Here is a 27,386-nt window from a genome sequence, read left to right on the forward strand (position 1 = left end):
TGGGTCGCAACCCAAAGTTGGGTCGCCAAGCCATTTTATTGGGTCGCTAAGGGTTTGCAGAAAATAATTATTTTCCTACTACAAATATATTATAATTATATATTGTAATAATTAAAATTCATGATGCATTATCTTAGGATTCTAAGCAGACCAGCATGTAATTTTGTTTCTGTAACCCGCTTTTAAAAGCATAATCATATTACTTATAAAGACAATTTGTATATCTATGTAGGCTTAGGTCGTGATGGTTGATTTGTGCAAGATTTTGGGTCGCTGCCAAAAAAGGTTAAGAACCACTGCTCTAGAGGCACTGCATGAGGAAGCAAAGCCCCTGGGGCTCCAGGTTTCCTGGCCCAAGACCAAAGTTCAGGTGTTTGGAGGCATACTGGATGAAACAGTACAGTATGTCCATGCGTGTGGCGAGGATATTGAGATCTTGGAAAATTTCATATACTGTGGTAGTGTAGTGCATAATAACAGCAGGTTGAACCAGGAAGTTGTATGGCAGATTGGCCTAGCCCACGATGTTATGGACTTGCTCAACATGAGTATTAGGCATTGTCAGTACCTGTGCAGACAGACAAAGATTCAGATCTTCAAGTCGCTGGTGATCCTTGTCTTACTCTACAGTTGTAAGACATGGACACTGAACACTGATCTCAAGAGGCGAATTGATGTCTTTGGTACTAGATGCCTTTGCAGGATCATGGGGTATCGCTGATATGACTTTGTGTCAAATCAGCAATTGTTCTGTGTGGCTGATTACTAGCATAGTCCGTCAACGTCAACTGCAACTATATGGGCATGTAGCACGTTACCCGGAAGCCGATCTTGCATATCGGGTTGTCTCCAAAAAAGAGGAGGACAAGGGGATGTCCACAGAACTCATGGCTGCGGCAAGTCATGCCCCTTGCTGGGAGTTACTTTTTTATTTATTTATTTATTTTTTTTTTTTTTTTTTACGTAGGGGAGAGAGCCAGCCAAGGGCAAAAAAAAAATCAAATAAAATAAAAAAAAAGGTCCACTTGAGTGCTGGCTCTCAAAAAAAAGTATAAAAGTGCCAAAACCGTCAGCCAGAATTAGGGGAGCAAATGCCTCGATACCTCCCTCTTAAAAGAAGACAAGTTGTAGGAATTCGGAAATACAGATGCAGGGAGGGAGTTCTACAGTTTACCAGTGAAAGGGATGAATGATTGAGAGTACTGGTTAACTCTTGCATTAGAGAGTTGGACAAAATAGGGATGAGAGGAAGAAGAAAGCCTTGTGCAGCGAGACCGCAGGAGAAGGGGAGGCATGCAGTTAGCAAGATCAGTAGAACAGTTACCATGAAAATAATGATAAAAGATAGAAAGGGATGCAACATTTCGGCGGTGAGAAAGAGGCTGAAGACAGTTAGTGAGAGGAGGGGAGTTTATGAGACGAAGAGCTTTCGATTCCACTCTATCAAGCAAAACTGTGGCTGGAACCCCTCAAACATGCGAAGAGTACTCCATACAGGGACGGATTAGGCCCTTATACAGAATAAGCAGTTGAAGGGGCTAGAAAAACTGGCGGAGACGCCTCAGAACACCTAATTTCATAGAAGCTGTTTTAGCAAGAGATAAGATGTGAAGTTATGAGCAAAGGACAGACCGAGGATATTCATTGTGGAAGAGGGAGACAGTTGAGTGTCATTGAAGAAGAGGAAGGTTGTGTCGAGTTGATAGATGGAGGAATTGAGTTTTTGAGGCATTGAAAACTACTAAATTTTCTCTACCCCAATTGGAAATCTTAGAAAGATCAGAAGTTAGGCATTCTGTTGCGTCCCAGCGTGATCTGTTGACTTCCGGAAGGGTTGGTCGTCTCTGAAAGAACGTGGAAAGATGTAGGGTGGTATCATCAGCGTAGGAGTGGATAGGGCAAGAAGTTTGGTTAAGGTCATTAATGAATAATAGAAAGAGAGTGGGTGACAGGACAGAACCCTGAGGAACACCACTATTAATAGATTTAGGAGAAGAACAGTAGCCGTCTACTTGGCACAGGAAGAGAGCCTGCATGGAGACTCATGAGGCATGACCGCCTGGAGTGGCACCATAGGATAGGCAAGGCAATGTGGCCCCCTGCGTATGCCCCCCATGATTGATTGATTATGTTACATAACATAGGAATAGAGCAAAACACTGGGTTGCTGACCAGACTATTGTCACCCTCTAACCTGAAAGTTAATGGGGAGAGTATTAAAAAAAAAAAACAGCACCATCGCTCTCTCGCTCCTCAATTCCACCCCTCCCATGCCATGAATACCATTCCTTCACTACGGTCAGTCTGGATTGGACGTGCCTGCTACTGTGCTCTGCATTTGTCTTCACGGCTTCATCACCAGCTTCCCTCTCTGCAGGATCATTTCAACCCTGTCCTAGGAGGATTTGTAGTGCCTTACAGTGTGTCAGCACTTATGTGTTGAGCTGGAGATCAATATACCTATTTGTGGGCTGCATGTTCCCTTGATGAATGGTGCCAGGACTGCGAGAACTGGGAAATGCTATTATCCTTAAGGCCAGTACACACTAGCTTTTCTCTATGAGTTATGTGTGCATTTAATCAAGGGAGAGGGAGAGGTAAGTCCATTCCGTTACTTTTCACATCTGTGTCCTTGGATCTAGATTCAAACTTGGCAGCTGTCACTGTCCTGGCAATAGATAGTGTGCTCTCTACAACTTCTTACCTCTCACCCCACCTCTCCTGGTCCTTCTGCTGCCCAAGTGAATATTTCTACCAACCTACTACCTCAATTTTCTCGGATCCTAAATATTATGGACAAGATGACTTCGTTCCTAGGTATGACAGGTGTGATTCTTCTTATTTGAAAGATGCAATAGAGGAATTGTCAGGATGCCCTTGGTGTGGTGCATCCTCACTTGAAACAATATTAATGTTATCCTTATTATATCAAGTTTTCTACAATGTAAGACATATCCCATTTTCTACTGATAGTAATAAAGAGTATTTGATAGCATTAAGAGAATATCAAGTATCTGTTTTTGTACCTTTTTACTGCTATTATGTTTGTACATTTATAATCACAGAATTTTTTATACTTTAGAATATACAGTGCAGAGAGAAAAAGGCAATATACCAAGATGGAGATGCTGTGTCATGTATGAATACATAAATAAGTGCCTAAAACTACATATATTTCCAAATTCCTCCTATGAGGCTTCATTCCGACAAGGTTGGGATATTGATGCCAGTCATGTGTATACAATGATACCTTGAGATATGAGCTATGATTTGGTCTTTTTTTTTTATTTTGAGACAAGCAAAATTTTGATACGAGTCACACTTGAGGATGTTGCCACTAGTTGGCAGCTCGGCACATTGATCCAGTCTTAGCTGAGCTTGTATCTACATGTTTCCCATGGATGTCATGCACTTTGATTGTTCTTATATCATTTTCACAATTTACTGACCTTTTTTTGTCTAAAAGGAAGTGCAGTTTTAATTTATGTGTAAGGTTTACATATAAATGGTGCCTGCATCCTTTTCTCCCTCCTCCTCCTCCTCCGCATCCTTTTTCTCCTCCTCCTCCTCCTCCTCCTCCTCCACCGCCATTTACCACCATTAGCCGAAAACATGTGTCTCCAGGGTAAGAACACTGCATAAACTTCTGTTGTTATTTCATATACAGGCAACCACTGCTTAACCCTTATATTCCGGCGATTGTATATGATCGATTGCATCAGTGCGTCCGTAGCGACGGCGATCGTTCCCGTAATCAAGAATTTTCGCGCCTCATGTTTGAGCTCCACACGCGGTTTCTCGAGTCAGATGGCGAGTGGAAGTATCTGGCTTCTTTTTCCACCCATAGTGTTGCCACTAGCTCTGTATATTTAGGGGTAACTAAGCTATTCTCCCATTCTGAGGGCGACACTTGGCAACCCCAGCGACTCGCCGTGTCGAAAGCACCCTGATAAGAGCGAAATTTGTTCACCAAAGTGAATAAAATATTACCATTCTTTCATGTTATTTTTTTTCATGATCTTCGATTATAATAAAATGGTAGAAGGTAACTTTTCTGAGAGAGAGAGAGAGAGAGAGAGATGATACCTACATGTTATTGCTTAAACTTGATATGAAAAGGGGTGAAAGAATACTCTCTCTCTCTCTCTCTCTCTCTCTCTCTCTCTCTCTCTCTCTCTCTCATTGGAAGTGTACAATTTCTCTTCCAAGATGAGAGAGAGAGAGAGTGTGTGTGTGTGTGTTTGCACGGTGTCATCGCTCACCGAGCTGTTTCTGCTTGACGGATCACACAGCGGGCGGAGGAGGAATCCTTGATAAGGCAATAATTAAACTTTCAGAGGTCACATCGAGCTAGAAAGTACATCATTGTATTCAGAATAACAAAGAGAAAATAATTATTAGTATTCAAACAGTCATCTGACAATTTTTAGGTTTACCATTTTTACTCGTCATGGGATATTGAAAAATAGTTTAATCACCGGAACATAAGGGTTAACGAACAGGTTACGTTCCTAAAAAAAACGTTCATTGTGTGAATTTTCATTAAGCGAACCAATTATAACAAGTTTGACCCCTGACTTGAACTTCCATTGAGAGTAAAAAAAGCGAGAGTACATCATATTACAGTAAAAGGTTTAATGAAAGTAAAAATTATGAAGTTAAACATTTAAGCAGTTTAATTTAAGTCATTATAATGTACACTAATGTATGTATGTAAGTAACTTTATAATGTTGATGATCTTAAATTTATAAAGGGAGGGAGAGTGGAGTGGGAAAGACGCTAGCTGGCAACCTGTGAAATGTAAACAAAAGGCGCATCATTGTGCCGCATACAAAACTTATGTATCACATTTCCACAAGGTTTTCAATTTTATCCATTGCAGAGTCACGAGTTCAGGTGGTTCTTTTAGCTTGCAAGGAAGATACTGTTTCACCAGCCTTCTTAATAGAGTCTGTTGACTTGAAAATAGTAGAGACAGTAGATGGAGTCAAGCCATGGTGGCAAGCAATGCTATTAGTTTTCTCGCCTCTCTCGTGTCTGTGAATGATATCCAGCTTCACTTCAAGAGTAAAAGACTTCCTTTTCTTCTTAGCAATGCTAGGCGACATTGCAGGGCTGGTTGCAGGGCGTTTTGGTAGCATGTTGAGCATGAGATAAGGAGCTGGTGCTAGATCCTGTTTTTGTTTCGAACTAAGAGCAGGGAAGGGAAGAGGAGTGAGTGGTGCATATTTTGTCCATGAGAGGCTCTGGTGTATTCAAAAGCCTGTCGGCTTGAGCGATACGGCGAGGCTTTCAAACATGAAAAATATTACCTGGATAAAATTTTGTTCAAGCGAGTTTGATGTTCGTTATAGGAGTAGATGGTAGTAAAAGGAGACGTTCGTTGTAGTGAAATTTCGTTGTGTGAATGTTCATTAAGTGGGGGTTGCCTGTATTTTCTTGCATTGATAAAGTATGCATGTGTACATAGCTGAAAAGGCAAAACAAATTTCTCTTATCTTCCCCTACCTCCTTCAGGGATGCTTATCATGGAGGGGGAAAGCAAACCTCTCTCTCTCTCTCTCTCTCTCTCTCTCTCTCTATATATATATATATATATATATATATATATATATATATATATATATATATATATATATATATATATATATATATATATATATATATATATATATATATATATATATATATATATATATATATATATATATATATATGTATATACATATTCAGGCAACCCCTGTTTAACGAAGGTTCACACAACGAAATTTCGCTACAACGAAGGTTTAATTTTACTACCATCTGCTCGTTTAATGAACATCAAACTCGCTTTAAAAAAAGTTTTATCCTGGTAATTTTTTCCAAGTTTGAAAGCCCCACCGTATCACGCAAGCCGACAGGCTTTTGAATACACCAGGAACTGCTGCTACTAAGGCCTGCCTCAGGAGAAATCTTTGGACACCTGTAGAATCAAGATCAAGATCAAGATCAAGCCTCTCGTGGGCAACACGCCCTGAAACGCTCGGACCTCTTTTGAGATTTTTTTGTGCTTGCTGCGACCCTGTCTGGATATCTTGTGTGTACAAGATGCCTGTGTGCGACTGTGGCATGTGTGGTGAAGCCCTGACTGTCAGGGTGAGTGCAGTGGCGTATGAGGGATGTAAGGTCTGGTATCATATGGCTTGTGTTGGATTCAAGTCCAACACCAAGGCACTGGTTAACGACAACCTCATGTACTTCTTTGATCCCTGCAAGGAGGTCACCAGAAACATGTGGAAGAGCTACCGGTGCCAGAAAGAGAAGAGTGTACAGACAGAAGATTCTAGTGAGAAGACCGAGAAAAGTATTCAGACCGAAGAGAACTCCAAGGAAGTGAAGAGCAGCCAGACTGAAGAGGACGTTGTGGGACCCCAGCCCAGCAGACAAGAGGAAGGACCAAGACAGCAGCACACCATGAAAATGAGGAAAAAGAAGGCGCCCATCAGAATTATTGGAGACAGCATGGTGAAGACGATGTCCAGCCAAGTGAAGTGCAGGATGAGAGGGAGTGGCTGCACCAGCCTGAGTGGTGCCAAGATCACTGACATCAGGAAGAAAGTAGAGGAAGAAGCAGCCAACATAGAGGACGGGATGCTGATCATCCAAGGAGGTGGAAACGGCCTAGAATATGTTGGTGAAGATGAGACGGTGAGAAATGTTGTGGATGCCGTGAGGAGTGTGGAAGGCAAGGGCATGAGTGTGGCCGTCGTGGGTATCATGCAGAGACCCTGGGAAGGCCCGTTCTACGAGCGTCTGAGAAGATCCACCAACAGAAGACTGCAAGAGGAGCTGCTGAAAATGAAGATAGAGTGGATGAAAGAGAAAAAAGGCAAGCTGAGCTTCATCGACATGGACGGCGTGGTAGACCGGTTCAGCTTGTATGAGAAGGACGGCGTGCACCTGAACGACACAGGGACTGCCAGGATGGGTCGATGGCTGTGTGAGTGGGTGAGGGCCAGGTCGCTGCAGCCGATGGACCAGTGACGGGAGACGACAAAAGCACGCCAGGAAGAAGACACCAGCCAGGCAAGTGAGAGTGTGAGGATTGGATGCATGAATGTGAGAGGATGGGGTGTGGGTAAGTTTGAGGATATTTCCAGGGAGCTCCAGGAATGGAAGTTCGACATAGTCGGGCTTACAGAGACGCACCTGAGAGGTGAGGTACAAATGGAAGGATGTGAGTTTGCTATGATTGGGAAGGGACGTAAGACTCAGGAGACACAGGGAGACGGCATAGCCTTTCTCTATAGAAAAGAAAGTGGACTGAAAGTAGAGGAGCTTGGTGTGGGAACTGTGTGAGAGCAGTGAGGATGTGTTCGCAATGAGAGTGGAGTGCACAGATGGTCGGGGCAGAGTGGAGAAGATGGTTCTGGTGGTGGTGTACGTGACTGTCATGGGTGAAAGAGCTGAGAGGGAGAACAGGAGGAAGTATGACATGCTGAAGAGAGTTGTGAGAGAACATGGAGGGGAGAGAGTGCTGGTGATGGGTGATATGAATACACATATAGGAATTCTGGGAGAACGTGTGAACAGGAATGGTGAGATGCTTGGGGATTTTGTGGATGAAATGGAGTTAGAGAATCTGAATGTAACTTTGGCTGAGGGACGTGTGACTTGGAGTGCAAGGGAGCAGGAGTCAGCGATAGATTATGTGTTAGTGAATGGAAGAATGCGTGAAATTGTGTCACACATGTGGATAGATGAGGATGGTATGATGGATATTGTGTCTGATCACAATATGCTGGTTGTGGAGTGCCTGTTGCATGGTAGGAAAGAAGTGAAAGTGGCGAGTAAGAAGAGAAAGTGGAGACTGAGAGATATAGGGTGGGAAAATTCCAGGTGGACCTGAATGCAAGAAGCTGGGATGATGGAGGTATACATGATGTGGAGCACGTGAATGAGAGACTGGTAGAGGATGTGCGGAGTGCTGCAGAGAGCAAGATAGGGTATGTGAGAGTAGGAAGAAGAAAGAAAGTACGTAAACCATGATGGAATGATGAAATCAGAGAGGCTAGAAAAGAGCAAAAAAGGAGTAGACAATGTAGGTGGCTGAGGAAAATGAGGCATGAAAGTGATGAGGCAGAGAATGAGTACCATAATGCATGGGAAATGTATGTAAAGCAGCAGAGAATGACAAAGCGAATGATAGTGAAGGCCAAAGTGAAGTGTGAAAGGAGTGCGATTGAATCTTTAAGAGAAAAAGGCATGGAAGGTGGCCGTGAATGGTACAAGTTCTTGAGAGGTGAGAATATGGCAGACAGTGTTGGAGTGGAAAGTTTGAAGGTGAATGGTGAAGTTGTAACAGAGAAGGAAGGAATGAGAGAGGCAATCAGACAGTTCTGGAAAGAAGTGGGTGGTGTAGGTGAGGTGTTTGGTGCGAGAGAAGGATGTGTGACACTGGAGAGAAGGAATGCAGATGAATTGGATGAAAGGATCAGCAGGGAGGAGGTGGAGAAGTGTGTGAAAAGGCAGAAGAATGGGAAGGCAGCAGGGCCGGACGAAATACTATATGAGCTGTATAAGAATGGAGGTGATGTTGTGATTGACAGGATGACTGAGCTTTTTAACCAGGTGAAGAACTTTGGAAAACTAGAAAAACAAAGAGTGACTTAGCCCTGACCCAGCCCTGAAGCAAGAAAAGAAAATTGCGCTGCCGTTGCAAAGGCAATAGCGCATCTTACATCTATCTATCTATCTATATTCTATCATAACAGCATCAGGAAGCAGCAACTCGTCTTCCCTTGCTCAACTTCACCAAAACGCCTTACAATGTGGCCTAGCGTTCCTAAGAAGACCAGGAAGTCTCTTACTCTCGAAGTGAAGCTGGATATTATTCACAGACACGAGAGAGGCAACAAAACTATAGCATTGCTCACCACCATCTTGACTCCATCTACTGTCTCTACTATTTTAAGTCAGCAGACTCTATTAAGAAGGCTGGTGAGACTGTATCTTCCTTGGAAGCTAAAAGAACCAACTGAACTCGTGACTCTACAATGGATAAAATGGAAAGCCAATTGTGGAAGTGTGGTACATAAGTTTTGTATGCGGTACAATGATGCGCCCTTTGTTTACATTCCACAGGTTGCCGGTTGGTGTCTTTCCCGTTTCACTCTTCCTCCCTTCATAAATTTAAGATAATCAACACTATAAAGTTACGTACAAACATACATTAGTGTACATTATAATGACTTGGATTAAACTGTCTAAATGTTTAACTTCAAAATTTTTACTTTCATTAAACCTTTCATTGTACTATGATGCACTCGTTTTGTTTACTCTCAATGGAAGCTCAAGTCAAGGGTTAAACTTGTTATAATCGGTTCGCTTAACGAAGTGTTTTTTAGGAATGTAACCCCTTCGTTAAGTGGGGGTTGCCTGTATATATATCCTATTTAAAACTTCATTTATTCAATGAATAATGTTTACAGGATTGTCAATGAGCTCTTCTTTAATTATTAAAGCATCCAGTCTTCTGTGGGTGGCTATATTTGTAAACACCAGCTGATTGACAGTCCCAAGTGAGGGTTGGGAATGTAGTAACGTCCTATGGAATGCATCCTCTGAGATAAATATACGTTATAAGAGTAGTTTATCTATTTATATTATTTTTTATTATGTTTTTATCCAATAATTATTATATTTATAAATACCTTTTCCTTACCTGAAAACACTTAAAAAAAATAGGGATGCTCTGTTTGGGAAGGCTGGAACGGATTAATGGCATTTCAATGAGAAAAACTTTTGAGATACGAGTTCCATCACGGTGATATAACGGGCCGCACTTATAAAAGGTGACTAGGACACAAATTTTGTCTAGGAAAGGTTAGGATCTACTTATAAAAGCTTTTGTATCCTAGGAATTTGCGTAATTTGAGAAATTCTTAGGTTAAGTACGGAGGTGGCCTACCCTTGCTGACTAGCACCCAGAACAGAAAAAAACATGATGCCACAACGAGTTCACAGACATCACCTGAAGACTTTTCATCTTCAGAAAGACGTGCTAGATGATTATAACGACGAAAAACTCATCAAGATAAATTACTTGGATTGTGCACGGGTTATATTTGTGGCAGACATGTTACGAGACATCCTTCAAAGTCCGACACAGAGGAACACTTGATTTTACTAAATTGAGTAATATTTATGCTGTATCTGTGTATTGTGGAGCTGTTAAGCATGAATATTAGTAAAACACTCACCATGTCTTTCAAATGGGTGAAAAGAATTGGTAAAAGAAACCAATCAGGTTCTCAAAATAAGTAAACAGGATAAGACACATGGTAATGGATATAGCTAGGAAAATCTATGATATGCAGGACATGTAGGTAGATATTCATTCTCTGACATTGTGGTGAATAGGCTGAGTAAACATGTAGTAACTGTTGAAATGAGTAGCTTTAAAAGACTGTTGGATGAAAGTATGGATAGGATGGATAAGATTAATATTGGATTATTTCAAGGGTGGTGAAAAGGAACTGCCTAGTGTTCATCATATGGCTGTATGCAAGAAATATACTAAAGCAAATAATCTTATGTCATTATCAGTGAAGCAAATTATCTAATGTTATCCAACCTGTTTAACCTAACCCAACGTAACCTAACTGAATATAACCTATAGTCCGACTCAAATATGAAGTCCGCTGAGGGGGGGGGGGAGACCTAACGGGGATTCCCCAGCTGCGGCGGCGCCAAGCATCGTAGCACATGTTTCGATCTCATTATTAACTTGCATCTTAATGAACCGCCATAAAAGTGTATTCCTCTAAATTTTTACTAAGGATGTATAGAGAGCTTTGAATATTGTTTTAGTGTAATGAAGACAATGATTTTGTATAGATACCACAAAATGTAGCACCACTGCTCTCCAGCTTTGCTACTTTTCAAGGTTGGACATGGGTGAGGTCAACCTCCCTGACTGCTGATAATCCCCAGGTCAAATCGAGTCACGCCTCCCCACCCTGTCGCTCAGGATGGAAGGTGAATATCTCGTCCGCGCTACTCTCCATCGTAACCTTCATAGTCGAGAGAAAGAAATTATTTACAGCGTCAACAAGTTTTGCTTAGAGGATTCTTTTATTATCAATGTGGAGGACACTGTCTGATTAAATAGCTGAGAGAGGATTATGCCTGCAGGGTAAAACCTTTATAAAAAAAAATAAAAAAAACGCACCTTAACTCCTACCTCATGGGTGGTGTGAAAAAAGAGTAAAATAAAACAACAAAAAAGATGCATGTCTACTGGTCTATTTTAGAGAGAGAGAGAGAGAGAGAGTGTGTGTGTGTGTGTGTGTGTATTTACCTAATTGTATTTACCTAATTGTAACATACGGGAAAAGAGCTATGCTCGTGTTGTCCCGTCTCCATATCTATTAATGTCCAGCTTTTTCTTAAAATCATGAATATTCCTTGCGTTGACCACTTCCACGTCTAAACTATTCCATGCTTCCACCCTTCTATGAGGGAAGCTATATTTTTCACATCTCTCCTATAAGTGGCCATTTTAGTTTTTCCCATGCCCTCTCGACATTCTTTCATTCCACATACACAGATCTTCCCTATCCATTTTTCCATGCCAATCATCACTCTGTATATTGCTATCAGGTCTCCCCTTTCTCTTCTGTTTTCCAGGGTCGGAAGTTGCATTCTTTTCAGTCTGTCTTCATAAGTCAAATCTCTTAAGTCAGGCACCATTTTGTTGCAGCCCTCTGTACTTTCTCTAGTTTCCTTATGTGTTTCTTTAAGTTCGGAGCCCACTGTATTGTTGCATATTCAAGCCTCGGTCTTATCATTGCAGTAATTATTTTCTTCATCATTTCTTCATCTAAATATACGAACGCCACTCTTATGTTCCTCAATAAGTTCAATACTTCTCCAATTATTTTGTTTATATGTCTCTCTGGCGATAGGTCATTGGTAATTGTCACCCCAAGGTCTTTTTCTTCATGACTGGTTTTATGTCTTCATTTCCTATCTTGTACATACTCCTGATTCTTCTTTCACTCTTGCCAAACTCTATTTTCTTGCATTTTGTCGTGTTGAACTCCATTTGCCATGTACAGCTCCATTTCCATATTCTGTCCAAGTCTTCCTGGAGTAGTTCGCAATCTTTGTCACATCTCACTTTTCTTAACAATTTTGCATCGTCTGCAAATAGGCTCACATAACTGGACACCCCATCCACCATGTCATTTATGTAGACCGCGAACATTACTGGTGCCAACACTGATCCCTGTGGAACTCCACTCTCCACCAATCCCCATTCTGATGGTCTGTCCTTAATTATTGTTCTCATTTCTCTTCCTACCAAAAGTCTTCCATCCATTTTAGTAAACTGCCATGCACTCCTCCTACCATTTCAAGTTTCCAGATCAGTCTCCGGTGTGGTACCTTATCAAAGGCCTTTTTTAAATCCAGATATATTCCATCAGCCCAACCATCTCTTTCCTGTATTACATCTATCACCCTCGAATAGTAACATATCAGGTTTGTCGTGCATGAACGCCCTTTTCTAAAACCAAATTGACACTCACAAAGTATGTCATTTTCTCCAAGAAGTCTGTCCATCTATTCTTCACCACCCTCTCACACATCTTAGCTACCACACTTGTAAGTGACACTGGTCTATAGTTCAATGGGTCTCTCTTGTTACCTGATTTATAGATTGGGACAATGTTAGCTCTTTTCCAGTCTTGGGGCACTACACCTTCCCTTAATGAGGCATCAATTACTTCACAAACTTTTTCTGCCAGTTGCTCCTGCATTCTCTTAAAATCCATCCTGATACCCCATCAGGTCCCACAGCTTTTCTCACTTCTAAACTCCCCATCATGTTCTTGATCTCCTCCACAGTTACTTGAAACTCCTTCATAATCCCTTTCTGTTCCATTACCAGTGGTTTGTCAAAAGCAGTCTCCTTTGTGAATACCTTCCGAAAGCATCCATTCATAGCCTCTGCCATTTCCTGGGATCTTCACTGCATACTCCATTTACTTCTAAACTTTCAATACTTTCTCTATTTTTGATGTTGTTGTTCACATGTCTGTAAAAAGCCTTGGTTGGTCTTTACATTTATCAATTATATCCTTTTCTTGTTTCTTTCTTTCTTCTCTTCTAATCAACACATATTCATTTCTTGCTCTTTTGTAACTTTCCCACTGCTTAATCCGTCTTTTCCTTCTCCACCTCTTCCATGCATCCTCTTTTCTTGTTCTAGCCTTTTCACATCTATCGTTAAACCAGTCCTGCTTTCCAACTTCTCTATGTTGTCTTATTGGTACAAATTTTTCTCACCTTCTTTGTATATTTTTATAAATTCCTTCCACTTTTCATTTGCTCCTTAGCACTCTTGAATTTCATCCAATTTGTCTCTTGAAAGAATTTCTTTAGGTTTCCAAAATCTGTCTTGGCATAATTCCATCTTCCCACTTTATATTCTTCATTTCTTCTAGATTTCTCTTCATCTATCACCTTGAACTCCAAAACTGCATGATCACTCTTTGCTAAAGGGCACTCCACCCTCATCTCCTCAATGACCATTGGCTCTGTACTAAAGACCAAGTCCAGTCTTGACGATGCTCCCTCTCCTCCAAACCTAGTATCTTCTTTGACCCACTGAGTTAACACATTTTCCATTGCCAGTGTCAATAGTGTATTTCCCCATGTTGTCTCTGATCCTTCCATTGACCAGTCCTCCCAACACACCTCTTTACAATTAAAATCTCCCATCATTATAGTTCGTTCACAGCCACCCAACATTTCTTCCAGACATGTTCCTGTATCACTTATCATTTCTTCATATTCCTGTACTGACCATGCATTTGTCTTAGGTGGTACGTACACCACTATGTAGTGCCTCTTTTTCCTTCATTAGTTTCTGCTCTGATCTTTAGCACTTCTGCCTTTCCCATACCTTCTTTCACTTGATCCACCTTTATATCTTTTTAACCAGCAACATCACTCCTCCTCCCATCTTACCTACTCTATTTCTTTTCCAAACATTATATTTCCTTCTCCAACCATCATCAGGTCTTCTCCTCTCTCAGTTTTGTTTCAGTAAGACCCACAATATCTGGGTTCTTGTCCCTCAAGTAATCGTTGAGTTCTAAAATCCCGATATCACTCCATTTATGTTGGAATACATTACATTCCGCTCATACGTAAGTTTCTTTAGTCCTTTCTTGCTGTACTTTTCTGGGTTATGAACCACTTCCTCAGTCTCATATCCAAGATTCTCCAGAAAAACTCTTTCTTCTCCTCTTCTGTCCTCTCTTCATTTTTTTTCAAAGCCTCCTTTCTCAACTCATTTAACATTTCTCTTTCCTTTTCACCGAGATCTCTTCTCAACCAAATCTTCCTTGTTGTTTCCTGCTGGGCTAGCCTCCATGACTTCTCCACCAATTCATCTACATCCTTTTGTGACTTAAGTTTGATTCTTATTGGCCTCATACCTTCTCTTGTGAACTTTCCAATTCTATGGAAGTCCTCTATTTCTTGTACTAGGTCTTTTCCTCCTCCTGCACCACATTAATGATATTATTTATCACCTTTTTATGTTTTTCTCTCTCCATTTTACTCGGTGTCTTATCCTCCTCCACACCAAATATCACCACACATCTCTTTTTGTCTACAGTTTCCCTCACCAATGTCTCATTTGATTTAATAACCTTCACCACTTTCTCAGCAATCTTCTCTTCTATGATCTGTTGATCTATAATTTCAGCAAGGCCCAAAGTTTTCTCCCAGACTCTTTGATTTCCTTTTCCAGACTTGCAACTTTGTAATTTACCTCCTTTCTTTCCACTTCCTGACTTTTTTCCATTCAGCCTGCTTCTCCATCACTTTTCCTAGAGATTCTCCACATTTTTCGCAATTCACTTTAATTAGCTTAACTTCCTCTTTCAGTGCTTCATTTTCCTTCTTCATATCGGCACAGTCTTTCTTTACATTGTCATAACTCGTTTCCAGGCCCCCATACTTTTCAAACAGTTTTTCAATTTTACCTTCCAACTCCAGTGACGCGTCACAGGAGAACCAATACGTAAACGGTTGAAAGACTCGCGCAAGTAGGATTATACACACACACACACACACGTGCATGAGAGAACTATATAGTAATAAGAAACAGGAGAAAGTAGTAACAAGCCAGAGAGAGAGAGAGAGAGAGAGATGGGTGTTTCTCCACACTTCAGTATTAATCCTGTAATTGGGGCTGCGACGTTTGGCGACACCGCAGCCGGGGAATCCCCGTTAGGTCTCCCCCCTCCCCCGTCAGCGGCCTTCATATTTTAAGGCAAATTTAACTTAACCAGATTTAATGTAACTAAATTTTACCTAATACAAGTTAACCTAACCAAAGTTAATATAATGAAACTTAACAAAACCACTTTAACCTAACTGAGGTTAACATAGCTCAGTTTTATACAACTAAACTTAACCTAAGTAAGTTTCAACTAATCAAACTTGATAAAAATTTCTTCTAGTATAAACACTGAATTTTGCTTCCTGATTAGTTGAAAACCACTTTACATTGATTGCTTCAGTTAGGATTAGGTTTACATAAATCACTGGAAGATTTTTTTTTTTTTTCAAAGATAGATAGTGAATAATACTAAGGTGACACATCACAATATTTTATACTCTGTTAGATACCACAGCCTTTTCATACAGTGGTGTAGTGAGAGATAGATTTATATGGGGCAAAACCTGGAAATGCCGCCCCTGAAAGTAATTAAATGTGAGATTAAGGATAACATATTTGTTTGTTATGTATACATATTATACTATACATACATTAACTTTAAATATTTTCAATTTTTTGCATGCCTTCAGTGTTGCAAAGTCTAAAATAATGGTCTGAACACCAATATTCTCAGTAGCCTCACTTGTGCTGCCCACTGAGAAATGTGCCACCCAGGGCATCTGCCCTGCTTGCCCTCTTATTACAATGCCACAGTTTCCATACAAAACGTAAGTAGAATAGTATAATATTACTGAAAGAGGAGATGAGAGAGAATTACTTTTTTTTTTTTTTACATTTGAACAAGTTTGTATTGCATATCAGCATATTGAACCCTATCTATTTTTCTATTTTTCAGACAGGTGATGAAACAACTCAAATGTCATCTTGGCAAGATCCTGTAATGATGTAGAGGATGGGTGCACTGGAAGTTGTTGTCCCTCTGCAGTAGCTTGATGTTCTGGCTTTCCTGCCATATCTCATTGTACTAATTGTGAGAGAGAGAAGAAAATTAAATGTTTCTTTTATACTTAGGAGAGCATATTTTTATTATGATATGCAGGTGTGTGTTATTTGACCCCTACACTTAATGATTGACTGTAATCAACCAAAACACAGAAACTGGTTGTATGTCCCTAATAAACCTTGATGTCAAGTTTACAAATCTGCACTTCCAAGACTAGTCTGTTATTGCATGTTTATACAATTATTTTTTGTATCTTGTATTTAAATAAAAAAAAATTAAAAAAATAAACAAGAAATGTAAATCTCTACCATCTCTATCACCATCATCTTCAATATACTGCAAATTATTAGGACCATCAATGTTATTTAGTAGTTGGTAGAAAGATAAAAAAAAAACAAAAAAAAAACAATCTTTATATATGAATAATTACAGGTATAATGAATCTCAAATATTAATGTATAGTAGTAAACTGATATCCCTAGAAAAAAAAAAAAAGACCTACTCTACAGGAACATTAATAACAGCTGTTGGTTATTACCCGTCACACGCATTCTCAACATCTGAAATTATGGTATTGTTATCCCCAATCACAACCAGAAGTGTGTCTTGAACTGGGATATAGACAGGGACTATTGGTTTCCTATCTCCTGAAAAAAGTACATAATTTTACTAATATGATATGTCATATATATATTGGTAATGATTAAATGTTAAATATCATAAGAGTGCTTACATGAGCACAAAAGAAGATGAAGTTAAGTTGTGCAAGCTTATGTTTGGTTAGGTGAGTAATTTATACATTATAGGGATTTTTTGGGGAAGTATCCCTAAATCTAAGAAAGTTGTGAAGTTATATTGAATTCCATTATACTAGAACTCATCCGTAGCTACCCACAAGGTGTGGCTCCTCTTGGGTGCAACGTTGCCACTGCTATACCAGTACCTTCTTCAAAGAAAACGGAGTGATGATCGTTCTCTTCTTCATTAAAAGAAGTCAGAAGAGACCCAAATACCTATGCAGTTATATAGTACATTAAATGCAATAAAGATTCTGGTTATATAAATGAAAATGAGACAAGTAATTTACATGTTTGTCAAATAAGTGCACATACGAGTAGAAACATAGAGTAATATATTGAGTGGTTCCTTGCTTGAGTCAAAGGTAAGAGTGTTGCCCGATTTGCTTTCTCTTGCAAGAAATATCTATTAAGGCGGAATATGAATTCCTTGGTCTGGCTGTGCAAGACAGTGTATGACGGGGAAGCATCAGGGGTTCCTTCCATGGTAGTGACCAGAAGAGAAGTGAAGCGACACGTGCGTGACGACCTGACTCACCCCCCCAACCTCCCCGGGAAATTCCACCTGGGTTGTGTGTGAGTGGCAACGTCGCCTGACCTGATATGACACATCACCGTCCACGTATATGAACTAGCTTAATTTTTTATTTTCGTATATGACAATTATTTATATCATCTACCACTTGATTAAGGTTTCTGAATGTTCTGAGAACGTTTTTTGTTGATAATGCTATGACTACAGGACAGTGAGTAGTTTGTTTTTATTGGAGATTTGGCATAGTCTCACGGTAGATATGGCCAACGCCCTATGGGTAGGTACGGATGGGTTTTAGTATAGTTGGATGGAACTTAAACAAATAGAATGTATTTTCTTACACAACATTAATTATAGTAGGCACTGGCTTATTGCTGAATCAAATAGTGCATGAGTGCCCCATCTCTATTAAATTTCAGACCATAGATGATAAGATTGCTTCTCTTACTATTACAAACTATGCAAAAGCCTCAAAATGATCTTACCTGGTGCAGCATTATCTCTTGTCGGCACTGATTGCTCATTGTTGCTTGGCATTGCCTGATCTCCTCTGGGTTTGTTTACCTTATATTATGTTGACATCAGCACATCCATTGAATATGTATTCATGGTTTTTAAAAGATAAAACAAATAATAAAGAAAATTTTAAAGCATAGTACGCATTCCACTATGAAAAAAAAAATATATATTCCTTTATTTCAAGTAATTTATGTATTTTTTCTGTCGTGACTACACTGGCATCTTCTTTCAAAGTAACAGTGATCTTGACATAGGCGAAAATCTTACCCAGGACCAACTAGGATTTTCCTAGGTCACTTTTAGAAACCATGCCTAGGAATTTTTCATCGCTTTGCAAAATTTTACATCTTTCCTAGGAACGTACGGCCCAACCATAACAATATAACACTGGCGATGAGGATAGGATATTGATGCCATATATATATATATATATATATATATATATATATATATATATATATATATATATATATATATATATATATATATATATATATATATATATATATATATATATATATATATATATATATATATATATATATATATATATATATATATATATATATATATATATATATATATATATATATATATATATATATATACAGAGGATCCTCACAATACGACGGGGTTTTAGGGCGGTTTTTATCGGTCATAGCGTTTATTCGAATCGTGAAGCAATTTTTCCCATAAAATTCTTAAGAATTACAGGGGATAGAGACCAACCTCCAGCTTAGACCCCCCACAGCATAACTTTTTTCATTAAAAACATTATGGTGCTATACAGTACATTTCTGGAAATAAAAACACTTTTCTTGTTAATTTGAATGATGCTATAATCTCAAATCAGTAGAATCTTGATAAGTAGATATAAATATATTTGTATATATATATATATATATATATATATATATATATATATATATATATATATATATATATATATATATATATATATTTTTTTTTTTTTTTTTTTTTTTTTGTCCTTGCCTAACAGTGAAAAATAGTTCAGTTGTTTCTTTACATTTGTGTGGGACTGCGACGTTCCAAGGCAGAACTTTAAAGGAAAAACTGGCCAAGATAAGCAGCTCTGTTGTTTATGAGTGGACAAAGCTGTCTGAAGAGTTTCTCATAGAGATCATTAAAAGCCAAAAATAGCAATAAAAAAAATAGCAATGGTTTGCTGGGGATGAAGGGGCCGCCATGTTTGTTAACAGTTGACAAAAGCGGCAAAGGCGGAAGCAAGCTTGTGTGTGACAACCAGCGTCGACAAAAGTTGACAGTCTTCAGAAAGTGTGACGCCGCCTTAGCGACGACACAGGGTAGCATCAGTTTATACTTCTGCCTGGCGGGTCTGCGGTGAATTTGGGGTGGCGGCGGATTTTGACAGAGTGGGTGACGCAAGAGATATAAATGCCAAATTGGCAAGTCAGTTGGTTGAACCTTGGGGATTGGGTATCAATTAACGGAGTTTGAATTGGCGATAATTCGAACTGCAAACGGTCGAATCACGAGGATCCCCTGTATATATATATATATATATATATATATATATATATATATATATATATATATATATATATATATATATATACACAGGCAATCCTCACTTAACAAAGGGGTTACGTTCCTAAAAAACCTTCGTTAAGCAAATTTTTATCAACCCGTACAGCGTCAGCAGATCTGAGACTGTGATTTCGCCAGTGCTGGCCAAATCATGGATTTTTTTTTTATTTGTTAAACCAGTCTTAAATGATGTGAAACAAATGAAAATGACAGTCATTCCTCCCAGAACTGACTGGAAGTGGTATTAATTGGTGCGAGATGTTTTGCGCTAAGGTTAGCGACTTAGCAAAGCCTTATGTGACTAGTTTATTCGCTTCCTCGTTTCTCACCAGTCGATCCCCGAGTTGGACACATGCATAATATCGTTCCTGAGTTGAAAGAAAAACAAAATGTCATGTTTTGCTATTTGGGAGCGCTTGTGGCTAAAAATAGACACAAGATATCGCGAGGGAGTGTTGCCTTTCGCGGTGCAAATATTTTCCGAGTAATGTGTACTTGTATTTCCTTATAACAAAGCGATTGGAAAATTCTTATTTATGTCATACAAAGTTTTCATTACCACAATATAACAGTTACCAAAAACATCTGAAAACGTAAGAGTAAGTAATGGAAATTACGCTTTGTTCATATTAGCGGAGTTGAGGCGTCAGTTTCCCGCTACACCGAGCTAAAGGCAGCAGAAACTGCTAAAGTTCAGATATGTAATAAATAAATACAGGAAGGATTCATGTTAGCAGGGACGAGGAGGCAGCATGAGCAATGTCTACAGTGCATGATGGCAGTATAATGGTAGGTTTTGAGGACGCAATACCTCCGAAAGCACGAGGAAGTTCGCCGACGTATCTCATACGTCTCTGACGCCAGGTTCACTCAGAGTAGCCGACGTATCTCGTACGTCTCTGACGCTGTACAGGTTAAGCGGGCCAATTTTAACAAGTTTAATCCCTGACTTGAGCTTCCATGGAGAATAAACAAAGCGAGAGTGCATCATAGTACAGTAAAAGGTTTAATGAAAGTAAAAATTATAAAGTTAAACATTTAAGCAGTTTAATTTAAGATTAAGTCATTATAATGTACACTAAGTAATTAACTTTATAATGTTGATGTTCTTAAATCAAGATGAGCTGCTGCTGGTGCTGTTATTGTTTTGAACTAGGTGCGTGTGTCTTCTATGAGAGGTGCTGGTGTATTAAAAAACCTGTCAGCTTGCGTGATACATTGGGGCTTTCAAACTTGGAAAAAATTACCAGGATAAAATTTCGTTAAAGCGAGTTTGGTGTTCATAAAACGAGCAGATGGTAGTAAAGGGAAACTTTCGTTGTAGCGAAATTTCGTTGTGTGAACCTTCGTTAAGCAGAGTTTGCCTGTATATATATATATATATATATATATATATATATATATATATATATATATATATATATATATATATATATATATAACTCAATTTACGTGATAGATGCGTTTCAAGGGCATCGCGTATATCAAAATTCGCGTAAAACAAACATGTAATACTCATAAGAAACAATAGATAATAGGGGGGATGCTGGATGTGGTCCAAAAAAATTTGTATAAAATACAGTGCTCGATAAGGAAGTACGAACGGTTAGCGAGAATGAGTAATGAGGAGAATTAATGAGTCATAAATCAATGAACAAAAGCTCACTCCTTACATCTAATACTTTGATGGGTGGCCTTTACGTATGCTGATCTCACGAAGACGGTTTGGGATGGAAGGGACGTACTTGGCAAGCTGTGCAGGGGTTATACTAGCCCAGGATTGGCGAATAGCTGCCTCGAGCTTAGGCACAGAGCTGGTACCTTTACCCTGCAGATCTTGTTTAATGTGGTTCCACAGGTTTTCAATTGCATTTATATCAGGACTATTGCCTGGCCAGTCTGCTATGTAAGGTATATGACAGTCTTTAGGCCACTGAGTAACACTGCAAGCAGTGATCTTGCTGAAAGATGGTAGCACATGAACTATTAAAAGAAAATCCTCCAGGTGATCATTTAAGAGTTCATAATAAACATATTGGTTCACTTTTACATTTTTTGGTAGTACAACTAAAACTTCCCCATACCATGAGAGAATCAGAGTATTTCACTGTTTGCTGAACGTACCAGGGGTCAAGAGTTTCGCTACCCGCACGCCAATACACGTTTCCACCCCTATTGCCAGTCACAGTAAAGGTGGACTCATCGGTCAAAAGAACATCCAGCCACTTGTCAGCATCCCACTGAAGATATTGCAAAACTCAATCCTAAGGCACCTCTGGTTAAGGATGAGAAGAGGCTTCTTCACTGGGTGGTGGCTTGCGTACCCAAGGTCGTGTATGCGGCGGCTAAACGGCTTGTACACTAACCTCCCCAAAGACTCCAAGGTTACTTTCTTTTATTATTTTGGCAGTAACACGTGGATTGTGCTCTAACTGTCTCTTGATAACATTAGTAGCACGATGGGATATCTTTTTGGGGTACTTTTTCCTTGGTTTCTAACCAGGTGTGTCACAGCCACCTTCCTTCTTAAAGATGGCAACCCACTTGCACACAGACGTCTTACCAATTCCAACCAGCTCTATTATTTCCTTTGTTTAGTGACAGGCTTTATGTAAAGCTATGATCTGGGCTATTGTCTCTTGTGTTAAATACTTGTTCTTGCCCATATTAAGGCTAGAAAGCACCTCTGTCTGCAATAAGCACTGGCCGCCTAGGTGGTGGTGTCAGAAAACTCGCGAAAAAAAATAAAATTCTCCCCACGAAGACTAAGAGGCAACTGAGGGATGATTGGTAGCACGTACCATAAACCTTACCCTTAGCTCCTCCCACTTGTCCGTCCGCACTTCCTTGTCTATATCACTTACCCCTCTGCTAGGATCTTTCCATTTTGGACAAGAAAGTACGAACGGTGGCGGCCCCGTTTGTACTTCCTTGTCGAGCGCTGTACTCTATTTATTTGGCTAAATTAACGTGTTTTTATTATTTACCATTCTAAATACAAGAAGTGTATTTAAAGTAAAGGGAAAAGCAAGAATTAATAAGAGAAAGCAAAAAAATTACAAGAGAAAACATCACAAAGAATATGTAAACACAACACTCACTGTGTCACTGCCTTCACCACTTACACCACAGTCAGTCACCACCTTCTTCTGACCTTTACCATTTTATCAAAAATTCATTTATCAAAAACATGCAGAAGATGGACATTTTGTGGCCATCTTGGTAAATTATAGACAGATTGAAGAGATTCTGTCTGTACTCAGTGCTGGCAGACTGCAAATGAGGGACGAGAAGAGCGAAGCTCCCACCTATTGGCCAGCTGTGGAACTCTCTGGCGTACAGTTTGAAATTGCATCTGGCGCTCAGTTTGAAAATGCGGTTGGGCCAAATCGCATATAAGCAAACCGATCGCGCAAATTAGATTAATTATAATATTTTTTTCAGTTGCGTTGTAACAAAAACGCATAAATTAAACATGCATAAATTGAGTTACCTGTATATATATAATTGCAAAGATGTAAGTCTGATAAACAAGTGGAATGACATAACTTTAATAACATAACACTAGTGATGTGGTGGTCCAGCCCTTAGCAGTGAGCACCTTAGAGGCTTAGAGGAAGGATACCACTGGAAGTAACACAGCCTTCACCATTCTCGGTGACCCAAGATCACTCCTCAGTAGCCAGCAGGTGGAAGAAATAGATCAAGACATTCACATTCTACCTGGAGGCCATTGGTATAATCAATACAGTACATGTAGAGACACCGGAAGTACAAGAAATATTTAGTACTTTTAACGCTCACACACACACATCCTCTCAAGTTTGGGCTCACACTTGCACTTGCACTCAAGCTTGCGCTCTCCAATTTTGCTCTCGCTAGCTCTTCATAGTTGCTCTCCCCACACACACAGTCCACTCACATATATACACAGTACAGTAATACTCCACTTAACGAACAGGATAGGGGGTGTCAAAGCTGTTCGTAAAGGGAACATTCGTAATTTTCCCATAGAAAATAATGGAAATAGGGGGGGATGCATTCTGAGCTGGTCCCCAACATACCACATGGGTAAAAAAAAAAAAAAAAAAAAAAAATATATATATATATATATATATATATATATATATATATATATATATATATATATATATATATATATATATATATACACGTTTGGCAGCATATTGGGCCACCGGTTTGCCACTACTTTTATGATGTCATATGAGTCATTGGAAGTTCGAGGAGCTACGTACAAATTCTCTCACATTCTCGCATTTATGTTCACAAAATAACATTTCTGTTAGCTTTTTACAAACCTTGCCCCCAGGAAAGGATTGTTTTGTAATGCATAAAGTGAAATCTTACATGGAATACCAAAAAACAAAGCAGAGATGAGATGAGCCACAGACGAAGCGGAAGACTCGCAGCGACTTGGCCGCTTCTTCTTCTTCTTGTGACCCTTTTAGTCTGCGTGTTGTCTTTCCCCATGATATTTGTTTCCACTCCTCTATTGCCTGCTATAATGGATATCATATCTTAGTATTCATATACGCTCATGCCATGAGGATAACCTCAACTCCGTGGCACTGAGTGACAGTGAATTATTAATGAAATACCGCGATATTTCATTAGTAATTCACTAACACTCAGTGCCACGGAGTCAAGGTTATCCTCGTGGCATGACCGTATATGAATACTAATATCTGATATCCATTATAGCAGGAAAGAGAGGAGTGAAAACATAAACATCATGATGAAAGTAACACACGTACGCAAGCAAAAGGGTCACAAGAAGAAGAAGCGGCCGAGTGGCCGCGAGTCTCTCGCTTCGTCTGTGGCTCATCTCATCTCTGCTTTAGTTTTTGGTATTCCGTGTAAGATTTCACTTTATGCATTACAAAACAATCCTTTCTTATGGCAAGGTTTGTAAAAAGCTAATAGAAATGTTGTTTTGAGAACATAAAAACATATATAAGACAGTGACACCACCTCCAGAGGTGGTCCCAGCAACCTCAGAGCAACCTGAAAGCAACCTTGTCACCGTCCCTCTAAGCGTTCATGGATGCCATTTCGCTGCAAGATGTTGCTCTGACGTTGTTAAAGAATCTTGGATCTAGCTCCAGGAGCGCTAGAGACAGAGGCAGGGAGCCAGCCAATCACAGCGAAACTACCGCGTTCGGCCCGTCAACCGGCAAATTCAAACCCGGAAAATTCGCTAAAACGGATGTGGTTGTACGATATGCGGATTTTTGGTCTAACTTTATATAGTACGTTAAACCGGAAATTCGTTGAACGAACGTTCGTTAAGTGGAGTATTACTGTAGACTCTTGATGGAATGGACAAAATCTGCTGGTCCAGATTGTCTGGTCTAATACCGGATGCAGCAGACAAAAATAGACTAAGTCCGTAGACATCTGATAGTTTAAAACTCACAGAAGAAGTATACTGAGACCGGATGGATGGATGGATCCTTATATTAGGCGCTGCAACATCAACGGTCATGTGGCGCCGCTACGATATTTTATTTATACTGTAGTTTAAGAGAATTAAAAGCAATTAAAAACAATAAAATCAAAGGTCACTAGAAATACTAAAACTACAATAAAATGAAATAAAACATTAAAAATACATATAATAAAAGGAAACAAAATTCACACATTGGGGAGGAGCCCAGCTTCTCCCAGGTACTTCTAAACGTCATGGCCTGGGGCCAGACATGCTGGACCAAGCACCTTTGAGAGATAGTAGACACCGCTATCTCTACCGCGACACCGGTAGAGATAGCGGTGTCGTAACTCGATCAAACTAGGGTACTCTACCACCAGGTGCCCGACGGTGAGCGGCACCAGGCAGTCTTCACAGTAAGGCTGAGTGTCCCTGGTCAACAGGTACCTTTGTGTAAGGTACGTGTGACCTATGTGCAGTCGCGCCAATAAAGTCTGTGCACGGCGATCCTGGACATGGGTGTATGTCCACTGAGGGAGAGTGGAAGCAGTGATCTCTCCCATTTTCGAGGTTGCGACCCCCGTTAGCCATTTCCTCTGCCAAATTGCTGCAACCGCCACACGAATACAGTGAAATACATCTCGAAACGGAACAGGGGCAGGAGATGGAGCGCGACTTGCTGCCTCTTTAGCGAGGCGATCTGCATGTACATTCCCGGGAACACCTACGTGACCAGGGACCAAACAGAACCCAACACGATATCCTCTTCTGGTAAGTAGATAGAGCCACTCCAGGGCTTATAAAACCAATGGGTGAAGGGAAATAAAAGAAGAGAAAGCTATAAGAGCACTGCGAGAGTCACTAAAAATTGTAAAAGACGAAACCGGGAGAGTAAAAATGATCTGTAAAGCTAGGACTATGGCAGACAGCTCAGCAGTAAAGACGGATGCTACTGAAGGAAGACTGCCAGACCGATAAAAAGAGAGGAAAACCACACTAAACCCAACGCCTGCGTCGGATTTGGACCCCATCAGTAAAATCAGGGATATCATCAGAATGGGAAGAAAAGTGTTCTAAAAACCGTGTGTGGGACAAAGTTGGTGGAAAATCCTTCTTGCCATCCATGGCAGGAGGGTATATTGAGACAACCGGAAGCTGCCAATAACCAACTCGTGGGAGACAGAAAGAGTAGACAGGAGTGGGATCGATAGACAAGTCCATCATGAGGTTTGCCACTCAAAGGCCAAAAGGTTTAGGTGGACTCGGTCGAGTGACATACGCCTGCGAATGCAAGTCCCGCAATATTGACAGACAAGGGACAGAATCAGGAAGACGATGGGTGCGAAACCAACACCGGAGCATCGAAGACTGGCGCCGGAGGTCGAGCGACCAGAAACCTGCATCCACTAATAGGCTAGGTATTGGAGATGTCCGAAATGCACCCGTAGCCAAGCGGACCCCAGCATGATGCACGGAGTCAAGCACGCGTAGCCGTGCATCCGTTGCGGATGAGTAGATCTCACAACCCAGCTTGGGTGTAGAAGCAGCAAAGTGTCCCTGTCCGCACCCCAAGAGGTGTGACTTAAAACCCGAAGAAGGGATAGTGCCGTCCTGCAAGACGCTTTAAGAGAACGGAAATGGGGAACCCAAGTAAGACGGTTGTAAAACAATAGGCCAAGATATCGAGTCGCCTCCACACATGAGATGCGTCTATTGGCTAAATATAAATCGGGATCTGAAAGGGATAGTGCCGTCCTGCAAGACGCTTTAAGAGAACGGAAATGGGGAACCCAAGTAAGACGGTTGTCAAACAATAGGCCAAGATATCGAGTCGCCTCCACACATGAGATGCGTCTATTGTCTAAATATAAATCGGGATCTGGATGGACGCCACGATTACGACAAAAATGCATAGACACCGTCTTTGAGGTGGGGAATCGAAAACCATTTATGTTGGCCCAACTGGACACCTGATTGATTGCAAGTTGGAGCTTTCGCTCAATCAGTGACATCCTAGCAGCACCAAAAAAAATACATAAATCATCAACTATAAGGAGCTGTGAACGCCATCTGGTAGAGTATCTATAACACCATTTATGGCGACTGCAAATAGAGTAACACTAAGAATACTTCCCTATGGGATGCCATCACTTAGAGCAGTAGCCTCGGAGAGAACACTCCCTACTCGAACCCGTAAAAGACGTCTGGATAAAAACTGCTGAATAAAAATAGGAAGGTGACTACAAAGACCAAAATTAAACAAGGACTGTAA

General features: G+C 40.2%; 1 protein-coding gene across 1 annotated transcript in view; it reads left to right on the forward strand.

Moving 5' to 3' along the window:
- Positions 1-16,435, forward strand: part of LOC123512453 (vicilin-like seed storage protein At2g18540) — a 49,302-nt gene extending 32,867 nt beyond the window's left edge. The window contains exon 8 of the mRNA XM_045268872.1: positions 16,138-16,435. Coding sequence (XP_045124807.1) covers positions 16,138-16,145 — 8 coding nt within the window. The 3' untranslated portion in view covers positions 16,146-16,435. The remainder of the gene's footprint in view (positions 1-16,137) is intronic.
- The last annotated feature ends 10,951 nt before the right edge of the window (positions 16,436-27,386 follow it).

Source organism: Portunus trituberculatus, chromosome 33, assembly GCF_017591435.1.
Source record: "Portunus trituberculatus isolate SZX2019 chromosome 33, ASM1759143v1, whole genome shotgun sequence".
Taxonomy (NCBI): domain Eukaryota; kingdom Metazoa; phylum Arthropoda; class Malacostraca; order Decapoda; family Portunidae; genus Portunus; species Portunus trituberculatus.